The 14,074-nt window shown below is 58.7% G+C and overlaps 1 protein-coding gene across 5 annotated transcripts in view; it reads left to right on the top strand.

Moving 5' to 3' along the window:
- Positions 1-14,074, top strand: part of scaper (S-phase cyclin A-associated protein in the ER) — a 104,030-nt gene that overhangs the window by 15,794 nt on the left and 74,162 nt on the right. For 4 of the 5 annotated variants that reach the window (XM_035395712.1, XM_035395714.1, XM_035395713.1 and 1 more), the window contains exons 5-9: positions 4,066-4,166; positions 4,697-4,813; positions 8,219-8,364; positions 9,123-9,373; positions 10,001-10,264. In XM_035395712.1, the coding sequence (XP_035251603.1) occupies positions 4,066-4,166; positions 4,697-4,813; positions 8,219-8,364; positions 9,123-9,373; positions 10,001-10,264 (879 nt within the window). The remainder of the gene's footprint in view (positions 1-4,065; positions 4,167-4,696; positions 4,814-8,218; positions 8,365-9,122; positions 9,374-10,000; positions 10,265-14,074) is intronic. The other variant, XM_035395717.1, reaches the window with a different exon arrangement.

Here is a 14,074-nt window from a genome sequence, read left to right as displayed (position 1 = left end):
TTCGATGTATGTGTGATGCTCATGGGCTGTGCAGTTTGGATATTGAAAGCTTCTCTGTGTCAAAAAAGAGACCGATTCTGGGTGGGGACTTTCTCAGTCTCTGTGTGGTTTTGCACTGAAATGAAAGAGGTGGACTTTTGGGACCGTCCCTCCACTGGAGTCCTTGTCCTGTTTGCAGTCTGTCTGAAGTCTTTTGTTGCTGTTGGACGTGCAGACTCCCACACGGTCGTGGTCAATCCTTGGGGCTTGGCTCGTGACAGACGGGCGAACCGTAGTCCTGCCAGGGCCTTTAACTGGCTCTGCTACGCCTGACACATCCCCCACCGGTCCACTTCTCCATTAAGAGCGCCACAGGCCCGTGGTCCTGATTAGCGCCCCCTACAGGGCTCCTGCAGATTTCTGACTGTGTGCTGTCTGCAGGGGACCGGCTCTGGAGCCTCCTGTGTTCCCGCAGTGGTCTGCATTTAGGAAATCAGTGGAACTACACCGCTGACTCACCCCCTGCCCACCTCCTCTTACAGTTACTGTGTGTGATGGGGGAAAATGATGCTGTGTGGTGTTGTAGACTGCAGTCAACACAGACCTGGCTGTGGCCAGCAAATCTTAGGAGCACCTGAGAAGCCCCAAACATTTGTCCCAAACATTATGGTGCCCTGAAATGGGGGCTACGTATAGTACAGTCTTTGTCCCAAACATTCTGGAGCTGACTGCGGTTCCTGGCTCTGCTTGTTGGTCTTCAGCACCTTCTCAATCGGGTGATGTGTCTGTGTCTCTGCGCTCGGTGCGCGGGGCGGAGGGGGGTTGGAGGTGAGCCGGAGGGGGGCTGGGGGTCGGTGTTGCCGTGGCGAGCCGGAGGGGGGCTGGGGGTCGGTGTTGCTGTGGCGAGCCGGTGGTGGGAAGGGGGGGGGGGCTGTATTGACGTGCGCGGATCCCTGCGGGGCTCGGGGCGCTGGATCGTGTGTCAGCGGATGGCGCCGCTCCTCCTGCCCTACGCGCCAGCAGCCAGAGTTCACCGCTGGCCAATCAAACGCGTCACATCGCCAGCCAATCAAACGCGTCGCAGCCGATCACAGAGCTAATTGGTCATTTGGGCCACGCCCGGAGGATCGGCCGGGCCGGACCGCGGCTCTCTCTGAGGGACCTCTGTTCCCCCCGAACCTTCGGCCGTCCCGCTTCGGAGGAGCAGCCTTTGTGGGTGAGGCGGCGCACCCCGTGATGCCCCGTTCGCGGTCCCCTGTCGGTGGTGCGAGGTTCGGGTTTCGGGCCGAGGCGACCCCGCCGTGGGCCCCGAGCGTTCCCCTCAAACAGAGCCATTAGTCAGGCAGGCTGGTCCTATTGTCCCCACTCACACTGGCCTTTCCCTGTTGGGCTCCACTGGCGCCTGACTGGCACTCTGTCTGCCAGGCTGCCCAGAGCCTCAACCAGTACAGCGCTGCAGGGAGCATGTGACACGAGTCTCAACCAGTACAGCGCTGCAGGGAGCATGTGACACGAGTCTCAACCAGTACAGCGCTGCGGGGAGCATGTGACACGAGTCTCAACCAGTACAGCGCTGCAGGGAGCATGTGACACGAGTCTCAACCAGTACAGCGCTGCAGGGAGCATGTGACACGAGTCTCAACCAGTACAGCGCTGCAGGGAGCATGTGACACGAGTCTCAGCCAGTACAGCGCTGCAGGGAGCATGTGACACGAGTCTCAACCAGTACAGCGCTGCAGGGAGCATGTGACATGAGTCTCAACCAGTACAGCGCTGCAGGGAGCATGTGACACGAGTCTCAACCAGTACAGCGCTGCAGGGAGCATGTGACACGAGTCTCAACCAGTACAGCGCTGCAGGGAGCATGTGACACGAGTCTCAACCAGTACAGCGCTGCAGGGAGCATGTGACACGAGTCTCAACCAGTACAGCGCTGCGGGGAGCATGTGACACGAGTCTCAACCAGTACAGCGCTGCAGGGAGCATGTGACACGAGTCTCAACCAGTACAGCGCTGCAGGGAGCATGTGACACGAGTCTCAACCAGTACAGCGCTGCAGGGAGCATGTGACACGAGTCTCAGCCAGTACAGCGCTGCAGGGAGCATGTGACACGAGTCTCAACCAGTACAGCGCTGCAGGGAGCATGTGACATGAGTCTCAACCAGTACAGCGCTGCAGGGAGCATGTGACACGAGTCTCAACCAGTACAGCGCTGCAGGGAGCATGTGACACGAGTCTCAACCAGTACAGCGCTGCAGGGAGCATGTGACACGAGTCTCAACCAGTACAGCGCTGCAGGGAGCATGTGACACGAGTCTCAACCAGTACAGCGCTGCAGGGAGCATGTGACACGAGTCTCAACCAGTACAGCGCTGCAGGGAGCATGTGACACGAGTCTCAACCAGTACAGCGCTGCAGGGAGCATGTGACACGAGTCTCAACCAGTACAGCGCTGCAGGGAGTATGTGACACGAGTCTCAACCAGTACAGCGCTGCGGGGAGCATGTGACACGAGTCTCAACCAGTACAGCGCTGCAGGGAGCATGTGACACGAGCCTCAACCAGTACAGCGCTGCAGGGAGCATGTGACACGAGTCTCAACCAGTACAGCGCTGCAGGGAGCATGTGACACGAGTCTCAGCCAGTACAGCGCTGCAGGGAGCATGTGACACGAGTCTCAACCAGTACAGCGCTGCAGGGAGCATGTGACACGAGTCTCAACCAGTACAGCGCTGCAGGGAGCATGTGACACGAGTCTCAGCCAGTACAGCGCTGCAGGGAGTTTGTGACACGAGTCTCAACCAGTACAGCGCTGCAGGAAGCATGTGACACGAGTCTCAACCAGTACAGCGCTGCGGGGAGCATGTGACACGAGTCTCAACCAGTACAGCGCTGCAGGGAGCATGTGACACGAGTCTCAACCAGTACAGCGCTGCAGGGAGCATGTGACACGAGTCTCAACCAGTACAGCGCTGCAGGGAGCATGTGACACGAGTCTCAACCAGTACAGCGCTGCAGGGAGCATGTGACACGAGTCTCAGCCAGTACAGCGCTGCAGGGAGCGGCTGCATGTAACTTTCAGTGCGTTCTGTGCTCTTATTTAACCGATAGACCGTGAGGTCACCTCATTAGTTATTATTAGTAGCTTAACCTGCTGGCCGTGAAGCGTGTTGATTATTTCAGTGCCTGGTGGTGGTGTGTGGGGGTTTTGTAGCTGCTTGGCTCACACTCTGGAGCGTGTAGTTTCTCATTTTTGAAGTACCAGGGGGAAGGGTTCTGGCCACTGACCAACGCGACCTTAACTGCCCTCGGCCCAGCCGTGAGACGGGGGCCGGGATGATCCCTCACGCGGGCCCTCCCCCGACGCTGTCCCGCCACCCATCCAAACATCCCCGCCCCCACCGTTAACGCCAAGCGCAAACCCTCAATCCTACTGCTGCAGCACGAAGGGGGATTAGAGCCAGGGGAGGCTTAGCTTTTAGTCAGGAACGTGGGCGGTGCTGTTCCAACCGGACTGGGCTGCACTGGGCTGGGCCGAACCGGACTGGGCCGAACCGGACTGGGCCGAACCGGACTGGGCCGAACCAGGCTGGGCCGAACTGGGCTGGGCTGAACCGGGCTGAGCCAAACCGGACTGGGCCGAACTGGACTGGGCTGAACTGGGCTGGGCCGCACTGGGCTGGGCCGAACCGGACTGGGCCGAACCGGGCTGGGCCGAACTGGGCTGGGCCGAACTGGGCTGGGCCAAACCGGACTGGGCCGAACTGGGCTGGGCTGAACTGGGCTGGGCCGCACTGGGCTGGGCCCAACCGGACTGGGCCGGACCGGGCTGGGCCGAACCGGACTGGGCCGAACCAGGCTGGGCCGAACTGGGCTGGGCTGAACCGGACTGGGCCGCACTGGGCTGGGCATGGGGTTCAGAAAGGTTATCCTCAGTGGGTCAACTCCTTTAGGTCTAAGGTTCCAGGGTTGTTTGGGAGCCTCTCTCCCATCCCGTGATAAACAGGCGATAGAGGCCGAGCCAGGTCACACTGCGGGGGTCTCCGCTGATCGGATCTTCTGAAAATGTTTCTGTTCCCTCTCAGGAGGTCCTGATGATGCTGGACAACTACGTGCGGGACTTCAAGGCGCTCATCGACTGGATCCAGCTGCAGGAGAAGCTGGAGAAAACCGACGCCCAGAACAGGTGAGCACATGTGCGGGGGGGGGGTGGGGTTTGTCCTGCAGGGGTGTTCTATGGGCACGTCTTGGTCTGAACTCGGTCAAATTGCTTTTCAAACCCCAGTCAAACTCCGCCCCGGCCCAGGAGTAAAGCTGTATCCTGACATGGCTCAGCAGTTTATTGGCTTGTCTCTTCTTAAGCGGCGCAGCCTTGAATTGATTAAGGCATTAAAACCTGGGCTTTTAAGGCTCGCGCTCCCATTATATCCCCAGTGCAGTCTGCGCAGTGATTGACCGGCTGGGCCCGTGTGCACATTCACTGTTTCTGAATGACATTTGCATGAATTTCATTTATGGGTTTGAATAGATTCCAGCAATGCTTCGCTGGGCCAAACAACATTTCAGTGCTTTTTCAACCACCGTGGTGGAGATGGTCTCAGCTGAGTCCTCTTGTGTGCTCATGTCTACTGTCTACCTATGCAAATAGTCAAGCGCATACTGCAGTGTCAAACTGAATTAGATTGGGTATCATATTGTTCTTTTTAATGCTTTCAGACCCACATCTCTGGCCTGGGAGGTGCGGAAGATGTCCCCGGGACGTCACGTGATGCCCAGCCCCTCGGCCGACAGAATCATCCCCTCCCCGAGCGCGCGGAGGTCCCTCAGCTTCGGGTACGGCCCCCACCCCCCTGCACCCCGTGGCCCGTGCGGTCCCTCCTGCCCCCTGGCTCTGGATGAGAGTGTGTGGTAAATGCCTGTGATGTAATGTGCGGGACTCTCCGGTCCGCGGCCCCACGCTGTGAGCACTCTGTTTCCAGCGTGCGGCCCGCGGCTCTTTACTCCCCACGCCGTGAGCGCTCTGTTTCCAGCGTGCGGCCCGTGGCTCGTTACTCCCCACGCCGTGAGCGCTCTGTTTCCAGCGTGGGCCCGTGGCTCGTTACTCCCCACGCCGTGAGCGCTCTGTTTCAGCGTGGGCCCGCGGCTCGTTACTCCCCACGCCGTTCGCTCTGTTTCCAGCGTGCGGCCCGTGGCTCGTTACTCCCCACGCTGTGAGCGCTCTGTTTCCAGCGTGCGGCCCGTGGCTCGTTACTCCCCACGCCGTGAGCGCTCTGTTTCCAGCGTGCGGCCCGTGGCTCGTTACTCCCCACGCCGTGAGCGCTCTGTTTCCAGCGTGCGGCCCGTGGCTCGTTACTCCCCACGCCGTGAGCGCTCTGTTTCCAGCGTGGGCCCGTGGCTCGTTACTCCCCACGCCGTTCGCTCTGTTTCCAGCTTGCGGCCCGTGGCTCGTTACTCCCCACGCCGTTCGCTCTGTTTCCAGCTTGCGGCCCGTGGCTCGTTACTCCCCACGCCGTGAGCGCTCTGTGTCCAGCGTGCGGCCCGTGGCTCGTTACTCCCCACGCCGTGAGCGCTCTGTTTCAGCGTGCGGCCCGTGGCTCGTTACTCCCCACACCGTGAGCGCTCTGTTTCCAGCGTGCGGCCCGTGGCTCGTTACTCCCCACGCTGTGAGCGCTCTGTTTCCAGCTTGCGGCCCGTGGCTCGTTACTCCCCACGCTGTGAGCGCTCTGTTTCAGCGTGCGGCCCGTGGCTCGTTACTCCCCACGCCGCTAGTGCTCTGTTTCCAGCGTGCGGCCCGTGGCTCGTTACTCCCCACGCCGCTAGCGCTCTGTTTCCAGCGTGCGGCCCGTGGCTCGTTACTCCCCACGCCGTGAGCGCTCTGTTTCAGCGTGGGCCCGTGGCTCGTCACTCCCCACGCCGTTCGCTCTGTTTCCAGCGTGCGGCCCGTGGCTCGTTACTCCCCACGCCGTGAGCGCTCTGTTTCCAGCGTGGGCCCGCGGCTCGTTACTCCCCACGCCGTGAGCGCTCTGTTTCCAGCGTGGGCCCGTGGCTCGTTACTCCCCACGCCGTGAGCGCTCTGTTTCAGCGTGGGCCCGTGGCTCGTCACTCCCCACGCCGTTCGCTCTGTTTCCAGCGTGCGGCCCGTGGCTCGTTACTCCCCACGCCGTGAGCGCTCTGTTTCCAGCGTGGGCCCGCGGCTCGTTACTCCCCACGCCGTGAGCGCTCTGTTTCCAGCGTGGGCCCGTGGCTCGTTACTCCCCACGCCGTGAGCGCTCTGTTTCCAGCGTGCGGCCCGTGGCTCGTTACTCCCCACACCGTTCGCTCTGTTTCAGCGTGCGGCCCGTGGCTCGTTACTCCCCACGCCGTGAGCGCTCTGTTTCCAGCGTGCGGCCCGTGGCTCGTTACTCCCCACGCCGTGAGCGCTCTGTTTCCAGCGCGGGCCCGCGGCTCGTTACTCCCCACGCCGGTAGAGCTCTGTTTCAGCGTGCGGCCCGTGGCTCGTTACTCCCCACGCCGTGAGCGCTCTGTTTCCAGCGTGGGCCCGCGGCTCGTTACTCCCCACGCCGTTAGGGCTCTGTTTCCAGCGTGGGCCCGTGGCTCGTTACTCCCCACGCCGTGAGCGCTCTGTTTCCAGCGTGGGCCCATGGCTCGTTACTCCCCACGCCGTTAGCGCTCTGTTTCCAGCGTGGGCCCGTGGCTCGTTACTCCCCACGCCGTGAGCGCTCTGTTTCCAGCGTGCGGCCCGTGGCTCGTTACTCCCCACGCCGTGAGCGCTCTGTTTCCAGCGTGCGGCCCGTGGCTCGTTACTCCCCACGCCGTGAGCGCTCTGTTTCAGCATGCGGCCCGTGGCTCGTTACTCCCCACGCCGTGAGCTCTGTTTCCAGCGTGCGGCCCGTGGCTCGTTACTCCCCACGCCGTGAGCTCTGTTTCCAGCGTGGGCCCGTGGCTCGTTACTCCCCACGCCGTGAGCGCTCTGTTTCCAGCGTGGGCCCGTGGCTCGTTACTCCCCACGCCGTGAGCGCTCTGTTTCAGCGTGGGCCCGTGGCTCGTTACTCCCCACGCCGGTAGCGCTCTGTTTCAGCGTGCGGCCCGTGGCTCGTTACTCCCCACGCCGGTAGCGCTCTGTTTCAGCGTGCGGCCCGCGGCTCGTTACTCCCCACGCCGTGAGCGCTCTGTTTCAGCGTGGGCCCGCGGCTCGTTACTCCCCACGCCGTGAGCGCTCTGTTTCAGCGTGGGCCCGTGGCTCGTTACTCCCCACGCCGTTAGCTCTGTTCCAGCGTGCGGCCCGTGGCTCGTTACTCCCCACGCCGTGAGCGCTCTGTTTCCAGCGTGCGGCCCGTGGCTCGTTACTCCCCACGCCGTGAGCGCTCTGTTTCCAGCGTGCGGCCCGTGGCTCGTTACTCCCCACGCCGTGAGCGCTCTGTTTCAGCATGCGGCCCGTGGCTCGTCACTGCTGACGCGGGCGAGGGCGAAACGCGCGACCGCGCGGCGGATTACGAACACGCCCACAAAGCCCTTTAAAGGAGTCCGCTACGGGAGCGGGACGCCGGAGCCTTACTCCGCCTCCTCTCCCCCGTCCGAATCCGCTTGGCTGACGCATCGACCCCGGAGAGAAGAAGCGCTCCTTTAATGCGATTTAAGGTTGTCTCCCTGGAAACGCGCCGACACACTGTGGGGCTCAGATAAGAGCGCTTACGCACCGCGGAGGTATCGGCTCAATACGCGCATCGCTCTGCAATCCCACGCCGCAGGAAGTGGGTATTGATTACCCCCCGGAGCGCCGCCGTCCGAGATGGCCACGGTCGTCACGACAGCGGCAGGCGTGACCCGTTTGTGAGGCTCTGCAGTCTGGTCACGTGACGAACACGAGGCTGAGCAAGGCCTGGCTGTCAGAAGCCTGTCGTGCGGTTATGTAAACACATTCATAGCTTTTTTTTGAGCTCGAATTCCAACCGTTAAATTACTGCAGGGAAGCTTGTGCAGCGATGCTGCTGCTGGATCTTTGCCTATCGATCAAAACTTCTCTAAAATCTCTACAGAAGCCATCTCCCACACTGTATGATTTATCGTGAGCTAACGTTAGTCAGAAATTCTAAATAAACAGCAGCCTCAGCAGGGAATGTGGGGCGTGTCTTTGTCGTCAGTGCTCTGAGCGAAGCCTGTGATTGGAGCAGAGGTGACGTGGGCGTGTCGTCCGTGTGCCGCTGAAGGGCGCTCACCGCTCCCTGTTCCCTCCCCCAGGGGCCCCCCTCCCACCCTGGCAGTGGCCCGCCTCACCCACTCGGGCCCCAGCTGGGCCGACCGGGTCAAGTCCTCCCAGCCCCTCCCCGTCTCCGGCCAGGGCCCCCCCGGGGCGGGGCTGCTCCCCTGTCACAGAGAGAAGCCAGGTGAGTGTGGCGGCCCTGTCCCACAGAGGGGATTTATTAAGGCTTAACTGTGTCGTTTCAGATCATTAATAATAATCATAACTTGCATTAAAGCGCCTTCCTCAAACCCAAGGCCAGGATGCAGGAATACAGGAATCACAAGACCATAATGCACACCCTGCCACAGAAACAACACCATGCATGATGTCACAGTGGCGTACAGCCTTGCATTTAGCTGTGCTTTATTTGGTTATATGGAAGTTTCCAAAGTATCCATTTCCAAAAAATGCTTTTTCTCAGGAGCAAATGATTGCCGTTGGATAATTTCACTCTATGGGAAGGAGAGTAATGAGTCTGGCCTTTCTTGTTGGTCTTTCCACTGCATTGCCCTGAAACTAATTAACAATATCTGACGATGAAAGGAAGCTTCTCTTGTCTGTGATATGTGCTTTGTAGGTAGAATGCAGCGCTATTGACTGTAAGCTCTTGAGTGTTTCTGTAGTGCTGACAAAGCACATTTTGTGCTTATGAAGTCAAACTGAGATGGGTATTATGCTGGAATGTCTAATAGGACATGTTACATTGTGTATGAGTAATAACCATTTGAAATGTCAACAATAAACGTACACATGCATGCGCCTTAATGTGTGCTTGTATCTGTATTGTATTATTCTCATGTTATTGCATGGACTTTGTTCATGTGGTTTCGGTTACTCCCCAAAGTCGCCCATAAGGATGTGAGCCGTGTGAAATGTGTTCCCCCCCCGTGCCCCCCCCAGGTAAAAAGGACGCAGAGGGGTGGGAGACGGTCCAGCGGGGGCGTCCCGCTCGCCCGCGCTCGGCCGCCATGGTGGCCAAGGTGAGCCCCGTCCTGGCGCACGTCAGCCCCAAGGACGACAGCGACAAGGAGAACCGCCAGCTCCCCGGCCCCGCCCCCCCCGACCCCGCCGCCGCCGACCCCGCCCGGCCGGACGGAGGCAAGCCCGCCGAGCCCGCCCCCCTCCCGGAGGACAAGGGTGACATCATCGAGGTACGGAGCGCGCTCCTGAGCGCTGATGTCACCGAGGGAGGAGGGGAGCGGGAGGGGGAGGGGGGGCGCCAGAGGGAGGGGGGGGGGGTTTAGATGAATTATTCACGTGGAAACGCACAGCAATACGAAACCGCCTTATCGGCATCTGTGTTTTTGTTTTTGGGGGCTCCGTGTGATTCATAGATACGCTCTGCAGACGCGGGAATATCAGATTCTCGCCATTGATTGGACGAGCGTCATGTGATTTTTCATGAGCGTGCCGTCGCGCTCCGCCAGAGCGTACGAACATGCCAGCATGCATGTGCTCTGAGTGAGCCTGACGGTGTGCAGGGCACCCACGCTTAATGTTCTCATTTGTTACGCGTAGCAGGTAAAGTATACGTTTCCCCTGCCTTATCTCCAGCGTTCCTTCCTCTGAGTGCACTCGGTATTGTATGTGGGGCATTCTGACTGTACATCCTGCATGTCTCTATGGTGACGGTGTGTTTTGATTGTGTCCCCTTTCCTGCTCTGTCCTGGAATGCTGTTGTTGTTGTCGTTGTTGTTTTTGATGTTGTTCTTGTTGGAGGGGCGGAGTCAGCCAGAAAAAGGGGGTGTGGGGTTTAATTCGGGATTGTGTTGGTGCAGCCCCCGGCCGACGGCACGCAGGATTCGGGGCAGCCCACGGGCGTGCCGTGCGAGGACCCGCCCCTGTCCACGCCCGCCCCGCCCCCGTCCACGCCCCCGCCCTCGGCCCCAAACAGCGCAGACCCCCGTTCTGCGCAGGGCGAGGGGGAGGGGGACGGGGAGGCGGGGGCCCAGACACCCGTCGCTGCAGCGTCTGTCCCGGGACTGTCTCCCACAGCAGCCCTGAAACTGGAGAGCGCGCTGGACCCCACTGAGCTTTCCACCGTGAGTGATGAGTGACAGGGGTGGGGCGGGGCGGGGCGGGGCGGGAGGGCGGGGACTCCACTCCTAAACAGAGTCGATACAGATACTCATACTGACCTCACTTCATTGACAGGGAATGACAGGCAGACCGTGCGTGTGTGTGTGTGTGTGTGTGTGTGTGAGTGAGTGAGTGACTGACTGCAGGTGTGTGTGTGTGTGTGTGTGTGAGTGAGTGAGTGAGTGACTGCAGGTGTGTGTGCGTGTGTGTGTGAGTGAGTGAGTGACTGCAGGTGTGTGTGTGTGTGTGTGTGTGTGTGTGTGAGTGAGTGAGTGAGTGAGTGAGTGAGTGAGTGAGTGAGTGAGTGAGTGACTGACTGCAGGTGTGTGTGCGTGTGTGTGTGAGTGAGTGAGTGAGTGACTGCAGGTGTGTGTGTGAGTGTGTGTGGAGGGACGGTTGGGTGGTGTAACACATGGGCCCTGTGCGTTTGATGTTGAGGGCGGCGCAGGGGGAGCTGACAGTTTGACAGCAGGCCCCCCCCAGCCTTGGGGCGACCCCTGGGGGAGCGCGTGCTCCAGCGGCAGTCGGCTCCATGCGGGCCCGTCAGCAGGCCCAGCTCGGGTTTTGTGTTTCTAACGTGAGGCTCACTGGATCGATGGCTCCGCTGGGGATCGGGGGGGGGAGGGGAGGGGTGGGCTCTGTCTGCTCTGAGCTGGTCCTCACCCCATACAGTCACTAAAATGACCCCCAAACCCCACCTGCTCTCGCTCATTAGCCATCACATTCGAGGGTCCTATGGCAGGAGTCTGGGCCTGGCGGTGCTGTGGGGCTGGAGCAGGCTGCTGTGTCCAGTTTCCTCTGTGGAAGAGGCTGTCAACTTCTCCAAAACACTGTGATATGAGTGATAGGCCTTGTGTGTGTGTGTGTATGTGTGCGTGAACGCGCATGTGCGTTTGAGTGTGTGTGTGTGCACGCATGTGTGGTATTGCATGTACACTGGTCCCACAGAGAGGATACTCTTCTGGTCCCCTGTATCACCAGCAGACATAAGACTAGAAGAAGGGGTCCATTCATAGTATGAAAATGACATTTTTGGCTGGACCGCAACAGCGGGGCCAGCCCTACAAACGCAAATGTCTGTGATTGAATGAGTGACTGGGTGAGTGAGTGATGAAGTTACACCATTGGTCGGTCGGATCACGTGTGTTAGGTCCAGCCATATACTAGGTTTTAACCTGGTTTTGTTTTTTTATTTTTTGGACAGTCAGTGGCAAAACATTCATCACACACCTGAGAAGGTATCATAAGGACAAGAAAACCAGCAGATATCATATAAACTCAGAAGCCTTGTTAACGGGCACACAGGTGACCCAGACCGCCTCGCTGTCTTGTTCGGTCGTGTCTGACGCTAATTTCGTGATGGGTGGTTTCAGAGACCCAGTAATAATGCGGAGCAGAAGATGCAAACATCATTAAAAATACATGCCGCTGATAACCTTCTGCTTCCAGCGTCCATGGCAATAGGGCTGGGGTGATGTCATCGCACCCCGGAGTGGTGGTCATAGAAACGCAGCGGCCCCTTGCAGTTATGTTGCCTAGGACTTCCAGTGGTTTCTGCTGTTGTTGGTTTTTATATTTTTTTTGAAGTGGCTGTAGACGAGACGGCCCAGCGATATTGACTGAGGACCCGTCCTTTCCTTCGTTCCCCCCCGCTGCCCATGAGGCATCAGGCCAGCGCGCAGCTGGCTGTTCCTGGCTAGCAAGCGGAGGGCCTGTCACGGAAGGGTTTGGCGGTGGTGAGACGGGCGTGTGTTCCCAACCCCTCCCCCCCGTATTTTTAGCTGTCCTTTTCGACGATACTTCCGCTGTGGCGTCTCGTTTGAAGTCTCCCCATTGTAAAAATAGCGCCGCGGGGTTAATTGGGGGTGACCTCCGCGCCCGTCATCGCCCCACGCCTCGGCAGCGCCGGGACGGCATGCTGAGGTGGTGCTAAAATAACGAGACGGGTGGAGGAGCCTTATCCAAACTCCCATCCACAGGAGCAGGCAGGGGGCGGGACTAGGACAGGCGCCGTGCTCGTTAAAGACGGGACGGGCGCGTCGATAAGAGGAAGCGTATCTCTCTCTCTCTCTCTCTCTCTCTCTCTCTCTCCCATCCCATCTCTCTCTGTCTCTCTGTGCCTCTTCTTCTTCCTCTCCCGTTTATCTCGTTTGTTGAGTTATAGCACTCCAGAGTGCTCCGCCCCCACGAGCTCTCTTTGTTCTGGAGAGATTGTCGTCGTGGAGGAGGACCTCGGTCCCGTCCTGGTAACGGAACGGCACTTTGGCGGTCAGGAGACTGTGATGCACCACGGCCCCCCCCCTTCCCTTCACGGCACACCGGGTTGCTTGTCTTTGAATGCCCCCCCCCCTCCCCGTACACGTCCCTGCTCCATCCCTCCATCCTCACCGTGAATCTGCATGCCCTCTCGCTTGCGTACTTGTGACTGGAACGTGCTTGTGTTAGTGGGTTGATTGTAAGTGCTGTTGTTTTTTTTTGTATTTTTTATTCTTTGACTTTATGTTAATAGTCCTGAACTGTGCTTAGGATGACTTAAGAACCTGAGTTGTAAACAGAATTGGAAACAGAAATGTCAAATAAGAATGAAAAAACACCAATAACACCAACACCATCCCTGATCCTGGAGCCAGACCTTTTATGAGTGTTCTCATTACAGGATTTGACATCAGTAATCCCTTGCTTTATACTTACAGATGTGTAAGGTATGTCTGTTCTTAGAGAAAGACACAATTAAATTAATCAGTTAGTATGCTCCTTTGAGTGTCTTAAATGAGAAATTCAGGCTGATATTCAGCCATAATGAGAGAGAAACAAACAAACAGTTGTACCAAACCGTCTGCCAAGCAACATTTATTTTTTTGAATTTTATTTCAAACTGAATACAGGATCAGTGTGTTTAGTGGCACAGACACAGTGTACCCCCAGGGAAAGGGCTGAGAAACAACACTGCACCCTGTAATTATAACACACAAACACATTTATCACATGTACAGTGCAGCGTGTAGACAGTGCTGAGGGCCGTAGCTGTAGACAGTGCTGAGGGCCATAGCTGTAGACAGTGCTGAGGGCCCGTAGCTGTAGACAGTGCTGAGGGCCGTAGCTGTAGACAGTGCTGAGGGCCGTAGCTGTAGACAGTGCTGAGGGCCGTAGCTGTAGACAGTGCTGAGGCCCATAGCTGTAGACAGTGCTGAGGGCCGTAGCTGTAGACAGTGCTGAGGGCCCAGAGCTGTAGACAGTGCTGAGGGCCCATAGCTGTAGACAGTGCTGAGGGCCGTAGCTGTAGACAGTGCTGAGGCCCAGAGCTGTAGACAGTGCTGAGGGCCGTAGCTGTAGACAGTGCTGAGGGCCCGTAGCTGTAGACAGTGCTGAGGGCCTGTAGCTGTAGACAGTGCTGAGGGCCGTAGCTGTAGACAGTGCTGAGGCCCATAGCTGTAGACAGTGCTGAGGGCCCATAGCTGTAGACAGTGCTGAGGGCCTGTAGCTGTAGACAGTGCTGAGGGCCCGTAGCTGTAGACAGTGCTGAGGGCCGTAGCTGTAGACAGTGCTGAGGGCCTGTAGCTGTAGACAGTGCTGAGGGCCCGTAGCTGTAGACAGTGCTGAGGGCCTGTAGCTGTAGACAGTGCTGAGGGCCGTAGCTGTAGACAGTGCTGAGGGCCTGTAGCTGTAGACAGTGCTGAGGGCCCAGAGCTGTAGACAGTGCTGAGGGCCGTAGCTGTAGACAGTGCTGAGGGCCGTAGCTGTAGACAGTGCTGAGGGCCTGTAGCTGTAGACAG

The sequence above is a fragment of the Anguilla anguilla genome, chromosome 16 (genome assembly GCF_013347855.1).
Source record: "Anguilla anguilla isolate fAngAng1 chromosome 16, fAngAng1.pri, whole genome shotgun sequence".
In the NCBI taxonomy this organism is placed as follows: domain Eukaryota; kingdom Metazoa; phylum Chordata; class Actinopteri; order Anguilliformes; family Anguillidae; genus Anguilla; species Anguilla anguilla.
Note: the sequence above shows the minus strand (reverse complement) of the source record. Positions and strands in the feature narration are given on the sequence as shown.